At 44.5% G+C, this 22,890-nt stretch overlaps 1 protein-coding gene across 1 annotated transcript; it reads right to left on the bottom strand.

Moving 5' to 3' along the window:
* Positions 1 to 218: 218 nt before the first annotated feature.
* On the bottom strand, positions 219 to 19,088 carry kdm4aa (lysine (K)-specific demethylase 4A, genome duplicate a). The gene is made up of 22 exons (XM_035414180.1): positions 18,949 to 19,088; positions 17,255 to 17,413; positions 16,743 to 16,918; positions 16,292 to 16,406; positions 15,947 to 16,140; positions 15,717 to 15,766; positions 15,157 to 15,260; positions 14,706 to 14,843; positions 14,330 to 14,571; positions 13,486 to 13,670; positions 12,721 to 13,064; positions 12,292 to 12,391; positions 9,389 to 9,570; positions 8,793 to 8,988; positions 7,453 to 7,529; positions 6,509 to 6,564; positions 6,018 to 6,126; positions 3,950 to 4,138; positions 3,578 to 3,748; positions 3,353 to 3,472; positions 3,008 to 3,100; positions 219 to 1,835 (listed from the first exon to the last, which is right to left on the bottom strand). Exons 2-22 carry the CDS (start codon positions 17,390 to 17,392, stop codon positions 1,695 to 1,697), a joined length of 3,120 nt encoding a protein of 1,039 aa, XP_035270071.1. The 5' UTR covers positions 17,393 to 17,413; positions 18,949 to 19,088; the 3' UTR covers positions 219 to 1,694.
* Between the last annotated feature and the right edge of the window lie 3,802 nt (positions 19,089 to 22,890).

The following is a 22,890-nucleotide window of genomic DNA, read 5'->3' as shown; positions in this document are numbered from 1 at the left end:
GACCCATCTGTAGATGTTTTGTCTGTGACACCTTTTCAATGATAAACAGGAGATCCAGTGTAGAGCGCCTTTAAATAGCATAGAGCATGTAGGTAGGGTGTAATTCGGTAAAATACAAACATATACTCGTTCCGTTAAAAAACGGGCAATGTGACGCAAGCCTGAAATCATGGACTGTATGTAATTGAAAAGGGAAATAAAAACACATTACACCAGTGTAGAACGCGCCTTCCTGAATCCTTTACTGACGCAAGTAACAAATAAATGGAGCTTATAAAATGAACTGATATGCTTGGCTAAGTGGTGTCGAGCACTGCAGAAAGAAAACAGCAGAAGGCTTTCAAAATGGCAGGCAACCATTTTTGGTGGAAATGGTCAAGGACACAGGACACAACATGTAGTCATATAGGTACACAGTTTACATCTTTAAATAAACTACATATATTCTATTAAAATACAATTTAACACACAGTATAGAATAAACAAAAAATTTTTTTTTTGCAAAAACAAAACCAACAAAAAATACATTACACTTATGTTTCGCCCCATGTTCCTTCTCAACTTTAAATATGTCCTCCGTTTTAAATCTACGTATGCAGAGATGGGCTTCAGCCAAGTTTAATTTCATATGCATTACTAGGCCTTTTACAGATAATTCAGTAAGACTGCCAGACATCAATCTGTTTCTCTGGAAGTGCATTTTTAAAAAGATGAGCATGGGGCACGGGGCACACCAACACACAGTTCAGATGAGGAGAGCTTCCGAATTCAAAATTAATGCATTTCAAAACATAAAACTTATTCAGATAACAAATATATAAATATATGTATATACAGGTTCTTTCTTGAACAAGATTTTAACTACCATGAGCAACTTTAAAACCCCCAAATTCTTGGACTTAAATACAGATCAAATGGAACACTGAACCCAGTGGCGGGATGAGAAGCCCTTGGAATTTAAGGCTAGGCTTTCATCAACTGATCATCAGAATTAAAAACAGACATTTTTGTGCATTATCAGTTCTGAAGCACTTGCTACCTGTGTTAACAAATGAGCTACACTTTTAGAAGTTGTGTTCAAAGATATTGATGAACGAATGTATTGCAAGGTTATTTCTTTCAAAGCACCTTATAATACATAAGGAATTAAACCTTAGAAATGTAATGCTATGTAATATGTACATCCTACACGTATACTATCTTTAAAAATGGAGCCAACTGGCAATAGCTCTGAAGAGTTAAAAGCTTAAAAGTTATTAAAATAAAATGGCATATCCTTTTTGCCAAATGCTGGCAAAAGAAGCACCCCAATGCTGTGGAAAATAAATAAATAAACCCAACAGGTGACATTTTCCGAAACTGGGATCTGAAATATTCTCGTAGCTCTGATCCCTTAACAGAAAAACCTGTTGCGTATGGCAAAATTCCCCACAAAACTATAAAAACTAGGATTCAATGGCCGACCTCCCATTTTCAGCTCGAGCCGTAGCCAGCCACTGTACTGCTACTCAATTGTGTACCAAATATGCTGTTGAACAATTGAAAAAAATACGCTGGACTGAAAGACTTCTGGAGACAGGATCAGCCCAGAAAAAGCTGCACTCGAATAAATTAAGGTTTTAGGGGTACGTTTCCTGAACGTCAGTGCTGGTGGGTCTCTGGAGGGTTGGGTGATTTTTTTTTTTTTTGGTTGATTACTCCATGATGGCTCTGTAGATCACAGGCTCGATGTAATCCCCCCTGTACCGCGAGTTTATCACCCGCTGCCTCTTGGACTCCTGAATGACTTCCTTCTCGGTGAAGATCCCGTCAAAGCGCATGTCTGAAGCTGCAGACTGGGGCAAAGAGCAGCCTTCTCAACACGCAGCACTCAGCGCACGCTTGCCTTCAGCACATTTCCATTTGGTGTTTTGCGTTTAGACATGTGATCAAGACATCAGTTCACCGAGCCACAGGAGCGCCACTCCGATACTCTCCCTTGGGCAGTCTTCATTCACAAGACGTTAAAGCCTTAGAAAACTTAACATTAGCAGCACAGGGTTGCTGACTGGTAGTGGCAGATCTCTGCTGCTCGATACTGTTGGCTGGCACAGTATATCATTTGAAGCACCAAACCACAATTTGTGCATGCCCTTTCCCTTGCGCTTCCTCTTTCTACGTATGTGTGGATCATTTCTCAGCAACTTGTTATAATTACTTGTGTAATAAACTAGTATACCTGCAGTAAAGACTTTCTGTGAAACGGAATGACTAATTCTGGACAGCACTTCACAGTAGCTAAAACTGAATACGAACTATGTCCAGTGTGTGAAAGCTGCAGAAGCGAAATGGACACATTGTTTGGCTGTACAGCAACATTATGTGTCAGTCCACAAATGCAACTTTGAGGGTAATCTGTAATTTTTTAATTTATTATTGTGGACCACTAGTGCCGGTTAGCTTGCTGAGCAAGGTTGCTATACACCTAGCCAGGCAAGTTAAATAGCTGACATTATGCATAATGGCTTATGCAAAATAATTAGCTAGCAGAATAAGTTATTTAGCTTGCTAAGCACTTGTTATATATTTATATTATAGCTACCAAATAGCTTTCTGCAAGCTCGCTATCTAGCTAAAAAATATTGTCCCGATGGCGACAGCACAGAAAAATAGTAATACTGAAACAAAGTCCCTGAAGTGAATGTTGAATTTTATTTTATTGTATTTAAAAATTTTTTTTTTAAGAATCGGAGGACTTTCATTCACATTGACTCAAGTGATTTTTTGATCTTTTCAACCTGGACGTAGCTCTGATATGACAAACATTAGAGGTTGTTTCAGTGTATTCAGTGCACGCGCCCACAGAAGATTGTGATATGCCAGAAGCACATTTGAGTGCAAAGTATGTGAGGCTCAAATACTGAACCTGACACATGAAGCTATCCCTTGGGTAATGTACACTGGCATACGGCCACTGATTCTGTACTGCAGTGCATAGCTAAATTAAACCTGTTCAGTGGGTGCTCACCAGCCGTGTCTTCACTCTCTTTGGCAGCTCCTCCTCCAGAGTGTAGACGTCATCCCTCTTGGCCGTTAGCTGTGACCCATCTTCAAACTCGACCTAAATGATAGCGAGGCACAAATACCTAACATAAGACACTGAGCATGTTAAACAGAGCAAGGTTGATTTATGAGGTGAACATCTTTAGGAGGAAGGGCTCCTTGCAAGGAAATATACCTTACAGTATATGTATATATATGTATATATATATATACTGTAAAATGACAAACTGAACACTAAAGCCATTGCTTTATAGAGGAATTGTTGCCCCATGCGTCTGCTTAAAGAGGATTTCAAAACTCCACCTCTTACCTGATACATCTGGATGATGTGAGCTGCCACAAACTTGGCTCCATAGACCAGGCCATCTGTCCAGCGGACTTGCACAACCTCACCGTGTGGAGGGGGCCCCAACTGTGCACAGTCCCGATTCTATAAGAGAAAATCAGCTCTGTAATCGCCATCCATGCCATACAAACGGCCATGGAGCATACACGCAAAACAACACAGTGACGGGGGGTCCTCCGCTCCACACACCACGATGTCCTCAGGGAAGAGGTTGTCGCTGAACGAGCCGTCGTCAAAGTTGACCTCGTAGAAGGTCTCTTTGGTCAGCTGCACCACCTCGCACTGATAATAGCGGCCATTCTTGTGCTTGCAGATCACCCTCTGGCCCACGGCCAGCTCCCGCATGGCGGCCTTGTTGCGCTGAGGAAAGAGGCGAGGGACAGCGAGTCATTTCTCCCAGCCCGCTTCGCCCGCCCCCTCACAGAACGAATCACAATGGCAAAGGCGAATATCGCAGGTTCACGAAAGCGCGCATCTCTCTAGGCGATGCGCTTCCTCCGTCCGGAAGAGCGGTCAGCCGAACGCGTTTTTTTCAACAGCGGCGGAACTCTCGCACCGCACCTCAGTGTGGATAGGGCCCTTGTGCCGGCAGCAGGTCACGTAGACGACGAAGGGCCAGTCGTCGGGGTGCATGAGGACGCCGGCGGCCTGGGCGCAGGTGGGGTGGTACGCCGTCGGGCAGCGGCCGTGGGAGCACTGCACGCAGCAGCCGGACGTCTTCTTCGTCCGCTTCTTACAGTAGTAGCATTTCTGTTGGGTAAGACCCGGGGCTGGAGGGTTAGACTACCAGACAGGAAACAGGACACTGTAAAGCACAGGAGAGCCAGCCGCTTCCTTTCAGCCCTTCAGCCATAGCTACAAAGCCTCGCGCTTTCATTGGCGTGATATTCCACACAGCACACAATTGCTTGTAGACGCAATGTGTTGTCGGGCTTGGACAGGGGAGTGAATTGAGGAAATGAAGCCGGACACAGGGGAGGTTCTTTGGGGTCTGGGGGGGCGGGGGGGGGGGGGGGGTGTAGTGCGGAAAGATACAATAGTTATGGAAGCACAGTGACAGACAAATGGTCGGAAATTCATCGCCTGGACATGTAAATGAGACAGGACGCTCGGATAGCTTCATCGTTCAATGCCATTTAAGCTTCTATGCCCTGAGTGGAAAAAGTCTGTTATTTCTGTAGGCAAATTTTTTGGTCTTCTTTTTTTTTTTTTTTACTGCCTGGAACTCCATCTTGGTGATGTTACCCGATATAGGCATTACGCATACACATGGAAGTCTTTTCATATATACATAAATGCATTGACGTACTTTGCCAAACCACAAAGCACAGTGTTCACAAGTGGTCTGGCAGCCAGAGTACTACAGAGATCTACCAATACAAATCACAATTAGTTGGTTAAAACTGCCTAAAGTGTATTGTGTATTACAATGTATTATGCTGAAAATAAGCTTATTACTGCCTTTCACAAAGAGTTTAATAAAGTGGCATCACTTTCAGTGATATGAGCATATGAGACAGTGTATGACACACAGGCTACACTTTGGCTGAAATGTGTATGTGGGGTGTTATATTTTTGCATTCGTACAATAAGTAAATATGATTACTGACGTAGCAGGATTGATGGTGTATATTAAATGTATTAAGATACCATATATAGACCCTTGTTGCAGGTATATGGCAATCACATTCACGCTATCTTAAACTCTTTTGATACCATTATCACATTTCCTATTTACTATTTCTAATTGGCATTTGGTCTTGGGAGGCATGGACTGAGCTTGAAATCTGAAGTTACACAGACACCATTCAGAAACGATCGACTGAAAATTTAAAATGACGAGCGATCAGTCAAGAATTCTGAAAATTCTTAAGAAGTGCAGCAATCAGAATCCTGAGTCACGCATCTCAATCAATTATTAATCTTATACGCTTTGCTTTTTGCCATCTGCTAGCCACTGTTTTAGCACTCCCAACAGACTCAGATAGGTCTAGATGCGAAGCTGTTCAAATCCTGGTACAACACACCATTAATACACTTTTCACCCATTTATCATTAGGGGTGTACATGCATATAAATATATATGTTTTTATATACAGACCAATCATATAAGGGGTCTAAAAACACAAATAATTCCTTAACTCTCCAGCAAATTGCTGTAAGTGATTAATAATTTAGAGCTTTTTTTACATTACCACAAGGAGTGAAATTCAAGCAGCAGTTGCATGTACGAGTATGATTTCATAAGTCTGTACCCTTACGAAATCACACAAAATAAAGGCATTTCATTGCCACGTAAGTATAACCAGGAACGTTAGCATGAACCTTTGATGCTAGAAGTACACAGACATTTACGAAAAGCACATAACAGCATGAGCAACACAAACTCCTAACATGCGGTTTTTTACACCATCTATGCTTCTGCAAGTGAATATCTGTGGGGGGGGGGGGATTTAAAACTACGGAAAAAGCAGAACAAGCATAAATAACAAAAGGGCCATTGTGATACCCGAAACCGTGACAGACTGAGGTCATGTACATTAATGAGGTAATGTCCTGTTAGGATGGGCCTTCGTGTCCCCTGTAGGTCTCATCGGGGGAAGAGAGGAGGGGAAAAAAAACTCCTCACCAGTTTAAACCTCTGTAAGGGGATCCCGCTGAGGTCCACCGGACTGCGCTCCGCGATGTTCACGAAGCGCGCTTCCAGCACCGCCACGGCGCACAGGACGTGGACCCACCTGCGAGACACGGAAGCGCTAAGTCAGCCCCGACAACCCGGTCAACGGGACCGCAAAAAAAACCCCCGCTCGAAAAGGGCGGGGTCAGCAGCAGCGCCGCCGCATGGGTCGACCAAGCTTTCGCCAAAACCAGCCCCGGACACCGCTCAGCGGGGCGACAGAGGGTCGATTCCCCTCGAGACCTCGGAAGCGGACCCGCTAACGGATTAGCGACCCAGCGCTGAGGCCGGCTTCGAACAGGCTGGCGACGGCTTTATCGAGTGAACATTCGGTCGCCCCGCGCCTCCTCCTTTGAAAGCGCCCGTCATTCTGCCGCGTCGGGGCGACTACTCAGCGTGGACGGCGCGCTCGGAGCTCGCCGGAAGGACCTGCTGCCACTCACTTGTCATTGTTGGCTCGGTGCAGGGCCCCTCCCCTCAGAGTACACAAACAGCAGTTCTGAAAACAAAAAGACAAACCGTTACCCATTAGAGAAATAAGAGTGTGACTGCCTAGGGGGTGTACAGCATCAATGTAGGCGTTATGCAACTGCAAAAATTATTATTATTTTTTTTTTAAAGGCCAATAACTTTTATGTGCTAGGGGGGGACCACTTGCATCCAGTGAATCAAGTTTGCCCTTTCTATAATGGTGTCATCTCACAGTAATGCTAATGACTCCAAATCATTTTAACGTCACAAAACTATTAAGAAATAAAAGGCTATGAAAGGCGTCAACACAAGACAGTTCTTGTGAAAGTCACAGACACTATATGACCAAAAGTATCTGGACACCCCTTGGTCTGGGTCTGGGGCTGTTTTTCATGGTGTGGGTGAGGCCCCTTAGTTCTGGTGGAGGAAAATCTTAATGCAATGTCATTTTAGACGATTCTGTGCTTCCAACTGTGTGGAAACAGTTTAGGGAAGGCCCTTTTCTGTTTCGGCATGACAACGTCCCCGGGCACACAGTGAGGTCCATACAGAAATGGTTATGTTGAGATCGGTATGGAAGAACTTGACTGGCCTGCACAAAGCCTTGACCTCTACCCCATCCAACACCTTTGGGATCAAATGGTAAGTCAACTGCACACCAGGCCTAATCGCTCAATTAGTGCCAGACCTCAATAATGCTCTTCTGGCTGAATGGAAGCAAATCCCTGCAGCAATGCTCCGACATCCAGTGTAAAGCCTTCACAGAAGAGTGGAGGTGGGCCAACTCCATATTAACGTCCGTAATCTTGGATGAAATGTTGGATGTCAGGTGTCCACATACCTTTGGCCACGTGGTGCATGTTAAGCGGAAAATATATTGTGAAACAGGTGTGTACGGAGGGCAGGTGAGAATGACCTCAGTCACGGCGTTGGCCTTGCAGCGAGCGCACATCCAGTCCTCGGACACCCTCTCTGGGGCCACACCGTAACAGCCTGAGGACAAAGCAAACAAAACCTTACCTTTGCTGTACTCGTATGTACACACGGGTGTTCCTCTACCTGCGTGTACATGTCGATGTCTGTTAAGCACTTTGTGCCGACTCGGTCAGAAAAAGTGCTATATAAATTTGAATGACTTGACTTGACCTGACCGCCGCGGACAGCGGCTGTGTTGGCTCCCTGTCCAAAAGGCGTAGCCGGGATCAGACGCTAACCTTAGCTGAGAGCATAGACAGTATCTTCAAAAGAAAGGCCAGTCAATGGCCACCTCTTTTTAAAAAATCTGGAGATTACACAGACCGAATCCAGGCCTGTGCTTAAGTGCATTTTCCGTGCACCTCACCTGTGAAAGAGTGAGAGACTTGCGTGGAATACGAACTTGAGCGCAGGTCTGCATTCGCCCCTTAATCAACATGCAGCGCACACAGAGGGTTCCAGAAAAGTCCGGTGGGCGAACGCTCCTCCGCGACGTCGCGACGCGAAGACCAGCGCGTCGAAACAAGCCGTCCTGAACTGTGAGCACAGCTGCCGCAAATCGCAAAAAAGGCAGCAAAGGAACGACTGGGCGTTCACAGCATTTCCGTTCGTTGGATGGCAGATATCAGTTTTGGAGTTCTCTCGTGTGCCCTTTCCCGGGTTGTGAGGCCTTCCGTGACGTGGCTGCCTCCAAACGCCCAGGGCCAGAAAGAACATCTTTAAGAAGCAGTCTGCGCGTAGGGCAAGTTTATCAAGTGAACCCAGCGTTACCTCAGACACCCAATTACTTTTTAAACATGACATGCCTCCAATATTCCTCTGTTTACTTGCCACTCATATTTTACATCCTGGAACAAGGATGGTTTTAGGATTTCCCGTCATGTGCAGTTAAAATACCTTATCGTTGTTTTGATATTTTAGTGAGGCCAATGAAAACTCTCCACAGGAATGATCAATATAGTTCTAATCTAATACAAACATTACACAGCCTGGCACTGTTTCTGAAAATTACACAAGAACAAATGTACGGATGTTTGCACTGCTGTTGCTGAAAACTAGATCCTGGTTCATTTCCACTTACTATTTATAATGTGGCGACACTTGCAAAACAGTTGGCTTAACTTCCCCTTGCAGGTTTAGGGGTTTTTGAAAGCTCCATAACGCAGTGATATAACCAGCACTGAGAGAAGAGTGGCACTGCATTGCCACAGCCCAGTTCTGGGTCTGACTTGTGCACAAAATTACTGAGTGGTGGTCCAGCAGCAGAAGGACAGTACTCACTGGTATGCACCCGCACACTGCACTGTGAACAGCTGATCAGCAGGCTGGTTCCGTCATCTTCCAGGTAGGGGGCAGAGAAGTGCACCTCGGAGTTGTCCTCTGTGGCGGTGAAGCACATCTCCGGGATCAGAGGCTTGGTCCTCAGCTGACCTCCAGTGGGGTCTACAGGACTCTGGGCACTGTCAGTGCACTCGGACTAAAATTACATATTACACATTACCATCACTGCACAAAGACCAAAACCCACACACATTACATATTACAGTGACGGTACTCATGACTAAAGCCACACACATTACACATTACAGTGACTGTACTCAGGACTAAAAATACGTACATTACGTATTACAGTGACTGTACTCAAGACTAAAAATACATACATTACATATTACCATCACTCCACACATTACGTATTACTGTCACTGGACTCAGACTAAAACCACACATGAAATATCTCCTAAACTACTACAGCAGCTGTGCCAGAACAGGGCCAAGTGGACGCCCAGCACAAGAGCGCTACTGTAGCATTCCCCCGCTAAAACATCCTTCTGACCGAAAGCATGCGACGTAAGGCAAGGCGGAGCGTGAACGCTGACCCGCTGGTAGGTCTGGAACAGCACGCAGACGGCGCAGTAGGGCGCCTGCAGACCCATCCTGCGGTTGTACTCCTTCTCTTTCTCCAGGTCGTGAGGTCTGTTCTGCCAGAGGTGGGTGAGGGGCTTCACCCAGGCCTCTCCCTCCAGCCCCTCCTCCTCTGCGGCCGCCTGCTCCGGGAGCTCTGGGGGACAGCGAGGGTGGAGGAAGGTGGAGGCCCGTGACCGTGAGACACCCGAATAGCAGTTCGGCTGGAGAGATTTACAGCGCACAGCTTCCGTAACCTCACCAAATCCTTTTAAACCGTTGAGGTGTAAGATCACAAATGTGTGATTAGAATGTTCTTAACTGAACATTCTAATGCTGATGGAACAATTGATACTGGTAATTGAAAGCAATGGAGTTCTAGAACACTGACTTCCAAACATTCCAAAAATCTACTCTTCAAATGGTTAAGAAGAAATCCCCACATAAGCATGTGCTCTCAGGTAATCAATCAGCTTTCCTTCATGAGTACTGGCAGATGTGATTTAGTGAATAAAGATAACTCTCAGCTCAGCTGTAGATAGGACACCTGAAACAACATAAAAGCAGGACAACTCTCTATGTGTGTGATCAGTCTGCCAAGGGTCCACAACTGCCTTATCGAACATACTACACAGTCTTGGAGCGTCCCTGCATGATAACAAAAAAACTGGTTCCACTAATTTGACATTTCAAACTGGTTCAGAATGCAACTGCTAGTGTTCTTACAAGAGCCAAGAAATGTAAACATATCAGATCGGTGCTCGTATCTTTTCACTGCCAGCCTGTTAAATTTTGAAGTGACTTGAAGGTTCTTGTCATAACTTTCAAGGCTTCAAATCAAGGATACTCTAATCTGGCCCTTGAGGCCAGTAGTACTACTGGTATCTGCCAGATAGATTTAAATTCATTAATGTCAGTGACTGGCCAGCGATTGGCCATTTAACTCAACTTGTGTCCCAGGTTCAAACCTGTCCTGATTACAGGGGAAGAATGAAAACCAACAGTACCACGAGGGTCAGATTTGAGTATCTCCACTTTAAAGCAGTCTTGTTCCAGAATATCTTCGTGGACCACTTACTTCCACCACAATTACTTAAGTTACAACATACTGTCTATCTGAAAGTTCCAAGAACAACTAAAGTTAAAATGGGAGGATGAGCCTTCTCCTGCAGAGCTCCTGTCTTACGGAATAATCTCCCTTTTCACGTCTGGACCGCAGACACATTCTGTTTTCAAGCGTAGGCTGGGTAACCTAACCTTCAAGTCACTCAGATAGTCAGTGACGGGTGGAGAGGGCGGATCAGAGCCAAAAGAGCTGTTTGGTAAGCTGAGCTGAGCTGACTGTGCCGCGGTCCTGTCACTGCATGTCACCGCGGCGGCTTGCTCTTCTGTGGTCGGGGCCACATTACAGGCCTCGCGTGTAACACTTAGCACCGCAATTACCCAGTCGCGGTATCATCTGCCTTCCCCATTGTCTTCCTTTGGGGCTTCTGCCCATTTCTCACGCCCTTCAGAATTCACAGAACATTCTAGCGCAGGCTCTCCTGGTTCAAGGCCACGCCGGCGTAGCAGCCTGGAGGCCCCGGACGCATCGCATCACCTTTCCTCATCTGCATATTAACGTACATTCTCCATTTTAAAAGCTAATGCACACTGTCAATAATACTCTGTCCGTTTGCTCCTGTAGATTCCCCATTAGCTCTCCATTACCATTCAGATTACCATAACTACTGACACTGGGATAGGCAGCAGAGGATGGGCGTCCAATCACATTACATTGCTTTACAGGCATTTAGCATATGCCCTTATCCAGAACAACAGCCTTTTTTTTTTTCTTTTTTTTTTACAGCTGTATATACAGTGAAGCAACACAGATTAAGTTCCTTGCTCAAGGCGACAATGGCAGTGTCCCACCCGAGTGTCGAACCTGAAACCTTCAGTCTCAGTTACCTAACTATTATAACTAGGCTCACTTCCCCTCTATGTCTGGGGTCCTCCAGCGATTTCTTCCCACCAGGGAATTCCTCTTGCCAACAAAAACTGATTTTTTCTTCTGTTTGAGCATTTCTTCTTCTGAGTCCCCCCACCCCCCCCCACTTGCTGGATTTTGTGTGGTTCCCCATATCTGTTTTCTGTAAAGCATCTTTGTGACAGTGTCACAGTAAAAAGACCATTACAAACAAAAATTAACTGAACTGAATGTTGCCACGCTGTTCGTGTGTATGTTTAAAATAAGCTATTCTTCGTATATATACCGAGCTGCAGTATCCCTGCGGTATGGCCAGGAAATTCAATATCCCAATACCGTCCTGACCAGAGGTGGAAAATCCAGGTTCACAGAGTAAAAGTACTCTACAATGTTTGGTTCCAATCACCCGGATTTGCCAATTTGCACAATTCCTAAGCCAGGAGGTAGAACTAGCAGGGGAAATCAGTTGGAGCTTCTGGGTAGAGAAAACGTGTCAGGAATTTTACTTTCTGACCCTTGGACTAATCTACACTTCCTTGTTCTTTGCAGGGTGGCTCAACAACCTCATAAAACTTCTTCAGACTCTGGGAAAAGGACAATGCTTACCGCTTCTGCAGGCAACCTATACATACATGAATATGTAATTTGATTTAAAAAAATGACCATAAATGCAAATTCTTAACCTGAAACTGTTCTTGACTGATTTTAGGCAAGATATGGCTATCATTCGCGGGACAGCCAGAGCGTCAGACACGCATGGCCAACGTAGCAAACCTCTCCTCCCTTGTGGAGTGAATCCAGGAATCGCTGAAATTTATGAACGAGCATCGTATGAATGCAAGTGAATCCAGGATCTCAAGTTTTCGAATCAACGGCGTTCGAAAGGTTCAGAAAGCGAGCGAATCTCACCCTCGTCACTGAAGCAGTCCTTTATCAAGGGGTGATGCCGAGGCAGCTTGGCGAGCTCACCCTTCAGGTTCCCACTTTTACTGTCGTCTCCTGCCCCCTGCTGGCGAGTAAAAGTGATTCAGTGTGCTGGCATCATGATACAACATTAGACCAGTGGTAACCAACCCAGTTCCTGGAGATCTACCAACCTGTAGGTTTTTCATTTTAACCCTAATTTGACACACCTGACTACTAATTAGCAGCTCAATGAGATCTCTGAATGTCATGTAGTCACTCAAAAACAGTCTTCGGCTGTCATTCATATAATTATCAACAAATGCAGCTGAAATGTCAGATGGCGCAAATGTTAGAGCCAATCAAGTAATTAAGGCCAGAAGTTGGCATGACAACCAAAAACGGAGACGGTTCACCTCCGCCCCAGAACCTGACCTTGCCGTTGTTCCGCGGCGCCGCCTGGGCTTCGGCCCCGCCCTCCTCCTTGGGCGGGGCCTCGGCCTCGCAGTAGTCCCCCTTGGCGTAGCTGTGGACGTGCAAGGCCTCGGCGGGGCTCAGCGTTCTCTGGAACAGCACGTGGGCGGGGCTGGGGCTGGGGCTGGGGGCCGGCCGAGGGGGAGGGGGAGGGGGCTCGCCGGACCCGGGGGGCCGGGCGTGTCCCTCTCCCTCTCCCTTGCCGTCGCCGTCGCCTCGGCCCGCGGGGCCGTCGTCGTCCTCATCCAGGTGAGCCTGCCCCTCCCCCGCGTTCTCCTGCTTTGCCTCCGGTGCCTGGGAGGCATCTGGAGCAGGAGACAAGGCGCTAATTACAATTACGCTGCGTACGTACACATCTGCTAACCCTGTTGATTTACACTCCACTGATCACCGCACGTCTCTAGTTGACACGGCCCATTTCAAAACACCTTTCAAACAACTATGAAACACTAACCCTTTGAAAACAGCAGAATTCCAGCATGTTACGGACAATTTTATGAGAAACATCCATTTTGCACAAAATCAGTCTTCCAAATGACTGCTGTAAAATCCTCACATGTCAGCAGGACCATGTAAGCAGCATCTGAAAGGTATTCCTGAGACACACGTTACTGTGGTCAGACCTCAACATGAGCTGGATGAGAACTACGAATGCGATGCAATTAGACGGAGAAGCTAACGCTGCAGAGCGGCAGCACTGGAGGGATAAACAGTGAGGAAGGGTACCTGCGTCCGCCGGGCCCGGTCCCCCACTGCCCTGCTCTGGTTGGGTCAGCCTGGCCTTCTTCTCCTCCACCTCATCCTCCTCCTCCTCCTCCTCTTTGCTCTCCTCCTCCTTCTTGGGGGCCACCTCCTCTGGAGCATCCAGACAAGCCCGGGGCCTCTTTGCTCCAATCCTCTGTTTGGAAGGGCTGAAGCAGTGGACAGACACATTTTAAAGAAAAATAAACCTAGAGGATCCATTTCAGTTTTATATATCGTACTTCCTTGCAATGACTGAATTAATCAGATCTCAAATCCTCATCATTTGTCTTTGGATACAGTGACATGAATGTTTCACAGTAAGAATTTTTTCAGATTTTTACCCTGTATGATGACAAGCCTCTACAACACTAATTGTGAGAGAAAAAAAAAAAAATCAACGGCCCTATTCACTGCAAATGCATGGTATTTCTATCAGACTCCATTACCATGCCATTAGGTTTCATTACAATCACTCAGCAGAAGCACTTATCCAAAGAGATATCAGTGTTAGCCTCAAGAATACAAAAGTGCAATATCACCAAGAAGGCACAGGAGAGCTCATTTAGAATAGGCTAACAAGCTACCAATTAGCACTGTAAACAAAAATAGATACTATTGCAGTCAACATTTACACGTGCATTCATCAAAAACATTATAATCCCAAAAGGCTAGCTAAACGGGGTCAGGGGAGCCATGCTGTAGCCTGAGTGCGACGGGAAGCTCATTTCACCATGGGGGGTGGTGGGGGGGCGGCTAAGGGATGACGTCACCATTTGCGCCGGAGGAATAATTATTTGAAGCGTTTGTGCTTGGCGCGCAGACAGACCTGTTCTCTCCCTCAGCGGCGGGGCTGAGCGCGCCTCCCTCCTTCCCGTTGGGCTCCCCCTCGGAGCCCGGCTGCCCCTCCTCCTCCTCCTCCTTCAGGAACTCGGCCGCCTCGGGCGTGGGCTTGGAGTGGTCGATGGGCGCGTTGTCCTTCCCCGCCTTCCACTGCTTGTAGCGGTCGGGCTGGAACTTGCGCACGAACACGTCCATGGAGATCTTCACCATGTCCTTCCTGCAGGTGCACTAAGGCGGGGGGGAGGAGGGGAGGCGGGGAGGGGGGGAAGCGGAACACGGGTGAGCGCCGCCGTGACGCTCCCGCTTCCTGCTCGGGCCCGCGTACGGCTGGCTCTCGAACCCCTGACTAAGGCGGTCCTTACCAGGGTGGCTTGCTTCCCGTACTCGATCCAGCGCTGGGTGGCGAAGTTGGTGGACTCCGCGCAGTTGAAGCCGTGGTTGAAGCCAGCGTGGTAGGCGTACGGGAATGTCACGATGAACTGGCCAGCTTCCTGAGTGATCTGAAGCGTGGCCGACATGTTAATGAGTCCATCTCTGTCCACCGTACACACTGCGTTCGCTTGCGGCAGATGGGGCATCGCTGATACTCCCACTGGCTTAGATGAAATTCTGTGGTATTTCATATCCTATCTCCATGGTAGAGTGTCCAGTACAAATAATAATAATAATAACAACAACAATAAAAAAATAAAAATAATAATAATAACGGCAAAAAATACAACTGAGGTAATTCAAAGGATGAGAGTTAAGTAAATTTGACCAATGAACTAATTTTTCCTTGAACACTGAACAACTTGCACAGACGCCTGGTACCTTTTCAAACGGAATGCCGTACTTCTTCAGGATGGACGGGGAGATTAAAGTCATCTTGTGTCTGAGGAAGGCTTCACAGCTCTGGGCACTTCCAGGGAAAAACCCTGAAAGGTTATTATTGCCAAAATCAAATTAAGGTGCCCAGGGACCGGTAACTTTGACCCCCTCTCCAGGGCCACCAGACTGGAGCCGCAAAAGACAAATCTACATTTTGAACAGCCTTATCTTATGCAAGCCCTACCTCAACTTACAAAACTTAAATGTGAATCTTGCTAGTAAACAAAAAAGTCTTAACTTTCATTTAATTTTAGAATCAATACAATAACCTATAATCATTGCCTTATAATCAAACTTTACTGACTGATCTATAATCATGATACACAATAGTATTAAAAATAATAGTTTAACTTAAAAGTTAACAATCAGGGAATACTCCAATACAGATTGTTGCCCAACTCTGGAAAACTTCTTTATGAATACTGGTCCATTGCAAATTGCTAATTAAACAACACAAACAGTATCTAAACATTAATATATCAAGGGCAGCTCCTGTCTCGTACCTTTGGCCAGGCGTTCCAAGCGTTTCCCATGTTCTGGAGGAACACAATACCTGTGCGGGGCATAAGCGAATCGCAAAAGCAAATTAAGTACGCTGCGATTCGCTCAGGCCGAGGACACCTTTGATTCAAATCAGAACCACTGAACAATGACACAACAGCTCCACCAAATGGTGGAGCGTAAAAACCACAGTCCGGGGGCGAGAGAGAGAGAGAGAGTGCCGGAATGTTACCAGGACTTGGGCTCCCCGAAGTGAAGGTAGTTGATGCTGTAGAGGTCCATGTCCTCGGTGTGCCAGGCGAAGGTGGTCTTCCACATTCCGAAGTAGAGGTAGGGCGTGTTCACCCCTTTGATCTTGATCCCGCTCTCCCTCTCCACCGTGTCCAGGATGGTGTTCAGGCGTCCGATGTTCCACTCGGTCACATCCTGGGAAAACGGTCAACACGCACGCTTTGCAAGGTGTTTCCGCAGGGGAAAAGGACTCTTTTTTTTTTTTTATATAAAATTTTTATTTCAATTACTTTCAGGGAAAATGCGTGTGTAAATAAGAGCATACGCCAACTTAAGGACGACTCACAGAATCGTAGAGAGTCCCATTCACATCAGCCCCATACAGTGGTGGATTGAAAGTGAGGTTCTTCCAGTACTTTCTCTCCAGCTCCTCAAAGTCCACATATCGGGGATGGCAGAATCTATAGCGGTTACAAAAGTGCCCGTGAGCAGAGTTAAAACCAACATTTTAGCAACGAAATTTTAGCAACAAGACTGCATCAGCCGATACCTCCACCACAGTCAAGTACAGGCAGTGCAGTGCAGTAAAATGCAATCGCAACTGAGCACGTTTCATTCAAACTGGGAATAGTCAAAGAAACGGGGAATGTGCAGCATTCCGCCTCTGTAACTGATTCCAAAGGAAACGACACATAATAAAAGTTAAAAGACAAAACCCTTGAGCTAAAGACTGTGTCTGAAGTTCTGTTTTAATGATGCCCTTTGTGGCAGCAGGGGCGCAGAGTTTTAAGGCTCACTTGTCGGTGTTGGCGATCTTGCGAAACTCGCGCACGGTCATGGGCTTCTTCTGGATGTTGTACTGGGTGAAGAGGCCCGACTGGCCCGTGACCACCTGCTGGATGGGGGCCGGGATCTCCAGCTCATCGATGTCATCGTAGGTGCGCCTCGGCTTCCAGTCCTTAGGAGGCACAACCTAACCCCAGACGCAAACACACAGGGTCACCACCACCCTCCGCTTCTTGCATTGTGCCTGGTACTGCGTTAAAATCATATTACACACATTTACTCAAAAAAACCTTCGGGGGGGGGGGAAATGCTAATGAAAATGTCTGCAAAAGGCATTGATTTGAGTTTTGTCTGCAGCGCTGATGTTTTTTTTTGTTTTTTTTCATACATCAGCGCTGCAGACAAAACTCAAATCAATGACAGGCCTTACGGAATAGACAGAGCATTGCATTAGGGGAAACCTTTTACTAATGCTACTACCTGGCTGAGAAACTGCGGAGAGATCTACTTCCACATTGCTTACCTTTGCCATCCCAGTTTTGTGAGCTCCTTGGGACTCCATATAGGCAATGTATCTGCTAAAATTCTTGAACTCCTCCTTTGAGGGGTAGAAAGTCATAAGTCCAGAGCCAGGATTCTGAGACCCTGAGTCCGATGCCATAGTGGCAGAAGCCTGTTGGATCTACAGTGGAAGAAATACAAATAATGAAATATGTATTTGTCGAGAGGAAATGTGTTAAGTTATGCAAAAGTGTGTGGGGGGGGGGGGGGGGGGGGGGGCAAAAACTTTTAAAAAGCAAAAAAAATAGAAACAGTGTGTGTCTATTACTTGCTTTTTATTTATCTTTGTGACGCAGTTGGGGGAAAATGAAGAGATTAATCAACATGCATCTGGAATAGTGGTTCGTTCAGTGCACGGCAAACGCAATATACTCTTGCGTCACTATAGTTAAACGCGCCGAGCTGGTTTGAGCACAGTGATTCAGTACGTTTTTGACAGTCCGTTATAAAAACGAATTCAGTTAGGTAACGTTACCTACTACCGACTTATTAGTAATAAAGAAACACTCGTTAGCTAGACTAACTCTATAATACCTGTAACTTATTTATGCTAACTATATCTAGATATTTGCGCATCCGACCACTGTCAAGCAACTTTATGGGTAAAAGTCAAAACAGCACGTCTTCCAGAAACTTAGCCAGAGCTGCATATATAAGAACACAGCTGGCTAGTTATGTTAGGATGTCACTCTGCCTGATAACTAACGTCTGCTAGCTAGATCTACCTTACCATTTAGCTTTTTTTTTTTATTAGGCGAACGATAATTATTTTTGGGCGATAAAACTGTTTCAGCAGATGACAGCTAGCTATACGCTATAAGTAAACATTTATGTTGCAAGTACGAAATCTTATAAATCACGGTCCTTCTATAATAACTGAATGCGCTACTTAGCTACTCTGACTCCGAGCTAACAGTACTAACTTGTTCGTCTAGACTAGATCGCTAGCCTAGCTGAATTGCAAGCTACCTAGCCAACGGCTGTCTAACTGACACGGTCCAAAATTCATTTTAGTAGCTAAAATTAAATATTTCCTTAGGAAAACTTATGTAACTAATGTTACGTGTTTGGATCTCTTTACAGAAACATGCCGTTAGCAAAAACTAAATCTGACATGGTAAACAATAGTTAGCTAGCTAGTCTAGTACCGAACCACCGTTAGCCATGTCAGACAATTTTCTCCATCATTGTCCCCTTCCAAACACACAACTGTGTCCCTGTCGTAGCTCTACCGTAACGCCGCTCCTGATTGGACAAAACCTCAACTTGAAGAGGCTATTTCGCCTGTGATTGGTTCCACTTCACGTCAATTTAAAAGCCGAGAAGGCCCCGTTTCAGCTGAACTCCCAAAGGCAAACAGCTATCAAACTAGCTAACTAACATTCATGTCAAGTTATGTGCCCACGACTGTAAAATATACTCGCAATATCTGAAAGCAATAACCGATAGGTATCTTATGATAGCTAGGTTAATTCTGCAGAATAGTGTTAGCTCACTATGTAGCAATCAATATTGTTGGCTAGAAATACAGTTAACGTTAGTGTGATTAGCTAGCTAGCAAGCTATCAATTTATACAGAGCATTAAGTACAGGAATACGAAATAAGTCACTGTTTGCATAAGAATGCACGAAGTAAAACTGCACAATATTACTCACTTGTGCTGACAGAATACGTATTTTTCTTTCAGTATTCAATTTAGCTATAAAGCAACGTTTCACCTCCGCACAGGAAGACTAGTCCTCGGAACTCCAAGTACGCATGCGCATACTGTTTGTTTATCACCAATGTTGTGGGCGTGCTCGATCTCTCTCTGAGCTAATCAAAATTCTCCCTTTTATTGTAACCCCGCCCAGTTATTTAACGAACAGTTCATTTTCCACCGCAAAGCCATGCTCTCTGCAAATAGACTGTCCATACACCCGACATGTATGTGTGACGCATTGGATCCAATCAATTCAGGAATAGGCTTGCTGAAGTTTAATTGTCCATGCCGAATGTTCATTTCTTATTTTACACAGGTTTGATTGAGCATGATTACGAAAATTGGATTTGGAATTTATTGACAAATAAGTGCTCTATGAGAGAGGGAGAGAGAAAAAAGTTTTATTGTGCTAAAAAATGAAAAGATATTTTTAATGATTTTTTTTGTTCACTTATTGGAATTCAAAATGCATCCAAAGTAATTGACTTGTTTGTTCCGCAAATGAATTCTTTATGATTGAGCCAAGAACCACTATTAAAAATAAATATTATAAAAATTATATATATATACATATACACACACATATATATATATATATATATATATATATATAATTATGGGCAGTGATATGGAGTTGCTGCTGGGATTTGCTTCCATTCAGCTAGAAGACATTACTGAGGCAGGGCACTATATGACCAAATGACCACTATCTGGACCCCCCTTGGTCTGAGGCCGTTTTTCATGGTTTGGGCTAAGCCCCTTAGTTCCAGTGATAGAAAATCTCTATGTTGCAGCATTCAATCACATTCTAGACTAGAGTTTGTGCTTCCCCAACAGTTTGTCCTTTCCTTTTCAGCATGTCAATGCCCATGGGGGGTCCATATAGAAAGGGTTTTGTGGAGATTGGTGTTGAAAAACTTCACTGGCCTGCACACAGCCCTGATCTCAACCCCATCCAACACCTTTGGGATGAACTGGAAAGCCAACTGCGATTAGCCAGGCCTAATAATTTCACATTTTCTAGTGTATCCACTTATTCAAAACCCAGCACATCATGCAACATGGAGTAACTTTCTATCCCTGTCCACTGCATTTGCAGGAGGGGGGTGCCATCTTGTCGCAACAACCTCCAGCAGCCGTATTCCAGTAGCAGTCCGCATTTAACTGAAACCACTCACATTGGCATACCAAGCTGCTGACTGTACTGCCCCACCTTACCTTCAGAAAACGATTACATCATACACTCTGACCACACCTCTCAGTTCAGCATCCCCTGACTGTCCCATCTCCCTCAACTCCCAGCAACTGCACCTTGTAGCCACAGCTCAGTCCTTGTAGCCTCTTCTCTGTCCAGGAAGGCAGATCCACTGGCTGTTTTCTGAAAATATCTAAACCCCCACACATTTTCTGACAAAACACCTCAAAGTTTATGTTTAAAAAAAAAAACAAACCACTTACCTTTCTCTCTCTTCATTTTGCAGGTCTCGAGACATGTACCTTTCATCGACAGTGGCACCTATTTGATATAACTGTCTCTGAATCCGGGGGTGTTTGCTTTCCATCTAAAAATTGACTTTTTGTAAGTTACTTTGGCTAAAAGATCTACCAAATGACTACTCTCTGAATTGTACCAGGGTAAATAAGAAATACTATTTGTAGCACAAATACACAGATATCTGACAAACAACTACAAAGATATTAAAGAGCTCAATGAAATCTGACCCACTAAGTTCAGCTGGAATGTGAACCAGCTTGCACATTGGGTCCCCAGAGACACACTTCCAAAGCAATAGTGGAATCACATAGCAGCTGGCTTTGAAAAATTTCACGTCTGATCTTAAAATACTGGAATTACTCAGACAAGACAAAACCATACAACTGATAGTTAGGTTACAAGTGCACACTATTTCTATTACTATTCACACAAAAACATGTATACAATATTCCAAAAACTACAGAATTCCACTGCAACAATAACTTAAATATGCTGACAATAAATACTCAAAAAAAAGTCATAAATGGTTTTTCAAGTAGATATGTTCACAAAAACTGGATGCTATCTCACCATTGTCAAAGCACATGGCAAACAGCCTGTTTTCACCAGCAGCCAAGCAAACATATAGGAGGGCCATAGTGCCTTGATGTGTTTTTCATTAAAGTGTTGAACATGCATTGCTAGATTGCTAAAGTAGATTTTATTCTACTACACATTTGCAACAGAGATCAAGACCACCGAACCCACTGCACCACCTTTAATTAAAACTGTATGTTTAAATTATGGAAGTTAACAGCAGTACTCTTGTTGTATACTCAGGTATTTGTGAAATTCAAATGTCAGTCTAATTAATATCCAGAATAATTTCCAAAGAAAACACACTCAGCAAACCATTTTTATTGTGAATAGGCTAATGCTCTATATTATAGTTGTGATGATGAGCATTATTATTTACATATCAGAGTCATCACCTTCAGAAAACTATTCTGAATAAGCTTGTTATTTTTACAGCTTTATAATGCAAATTGACCTTTATTTCCAATAAGCATTTATCCTAACTCAGACGAACAGATCTAATCAAATCACAGGATTCGGCTAATTTTTTTTCATGAAATTGGGCATATAAAGAAAAATGCAGAAGTATAAATCATGTTCATCAGATCTGGAGATGAACATGCTTCAAGAAAACTAAGAGAATTATTATGAGGTAAATTTTACAGAAGACACTCAGGAAAATTGGACCAGTAATGAGATGACAACATGAGATAATCAAGTTTATGGGCTCTGAGATGACGACCTCTCGCTTGCTAGAACCACAGAGTGAACATGATTCTTTAAGCCACATTTTTGAATTATCCATTGCAGTTCTCCCATCTTTAAAGGAATTACGTCTTGGGGTTTTAAAAATATATATAATTTTAGTTTTATTGTATGTTTTCAATTGACCCAGACAATTTTTGTGTGCAATGAAGGATTGTTTTGATATTTAGAAACAATATTAAGAATAGAAACGCAAGCCCTCCTGAACAGCTCTGTAAATTTCAGTGGGTCTAATACCAAGGGATCCATTTTAATGAAAATGACAACTTAAATCATGAGAAATTATAGCTGTGAACTGTATTAACAATTTGAAAAGTATCTGTGGCTGCTGGAATCCAGTTCTCTAAGTAAAGAGGCTTAATAGGGATTAATTAATGGTGTAGAAGTATCACTCTCCAGGCTAATCACATTCTTAAGAGACACTGGCCTAATTAGAAAGGGGATGACATATTTAAAACAACCCTACAGTGCTGGCTCATATCCAATCCAGATGTGAATTACACTGAATGTGTACACAGAGGCAGATACAATACAGAAATCCCGATGTACAAAATAGTCATCATTTTAATCTGACTATCAAAACTGAAATTGTGTTGAACTGTTAATTGGATTCCCGGTGACCGGTCAATTGTTCAGTTTGAAACTTGCAGTTTCCAGAGCCCAAGGACCAGACCTGTACATTTCTGCCATCCAGTGGTGACTTTGAAGATTTCCCAAAGGACAGGCACGGAAAGATAATTGTTGCATGAAAAATGAATCCACTGGCAAGTCAGCACAGATGAAAGCCTTGGAAAGAATACAGATGAAAGAGAGCAGGAGATAAGGATTTAGAGTAATGTTCTCACCGTGCTAATTATTTGTCCAAAAGCATCTTGCTGACCCTTCACCAATCCGAGTGCTGTATCTCTTTTCTGCTCATCACTTACACACTAATCCCATCTATATTCCCTTCGGCTAGCTCTCCGACTAACTCTTAACCCCCATGTAAAACTGCAATCATAGGGGCGCTCCTGAACGAGTCAGGCATTATTCTTTCATCCTTCAGTTTCTCCTAACACTCTAAAAAGAAGTCTGCTATAT

This window comes from Anguilla anguilla, chromosome 4 (genome assembly GCF_013347855.1).
Source record: "Anguilla anguilla isolate fAngAng1 chromosome 4, fAngAng1.pri, whole genome shotgun sequence".
Lineage (NCBI taxonomy): Eukaryota > Metazoa > Chordata > Actinopteri > Anguilliformes > Anguillidae > Anguilla > Anguilla anguilla.
The sequence above is the reverse complement of the archived record's forward strand: the minus strand, read 5'-3'. Positions and strand labels throughout refer to the sequence as shown.

Excerpts from the sequence above, each read along its gene's own strand:
- kdm4aa (XM_035414180.1), bottom strand. The coding sequence starts at position 17,392 with ATGGCATCGGACTCAGGGTCTCAGAATCCTGGCTCTGGACTTATGACT. Across the intron at positions 6,565-7,452 it reads AGGCCAACGCCGTGACTGAG|AACTGCTGTTTGTGTACTCT; the intron begins GTCATTCTCACC and ends TTTTGTTTTCAG. Across the intron at positions 3,473-3,577 it reads TCTTCCCTGAGGACATCGTG|AATCGGGACTGTGCACAGTT; the intron begins GTGTGTGGAGCG and ends TTTCTCTTATAG.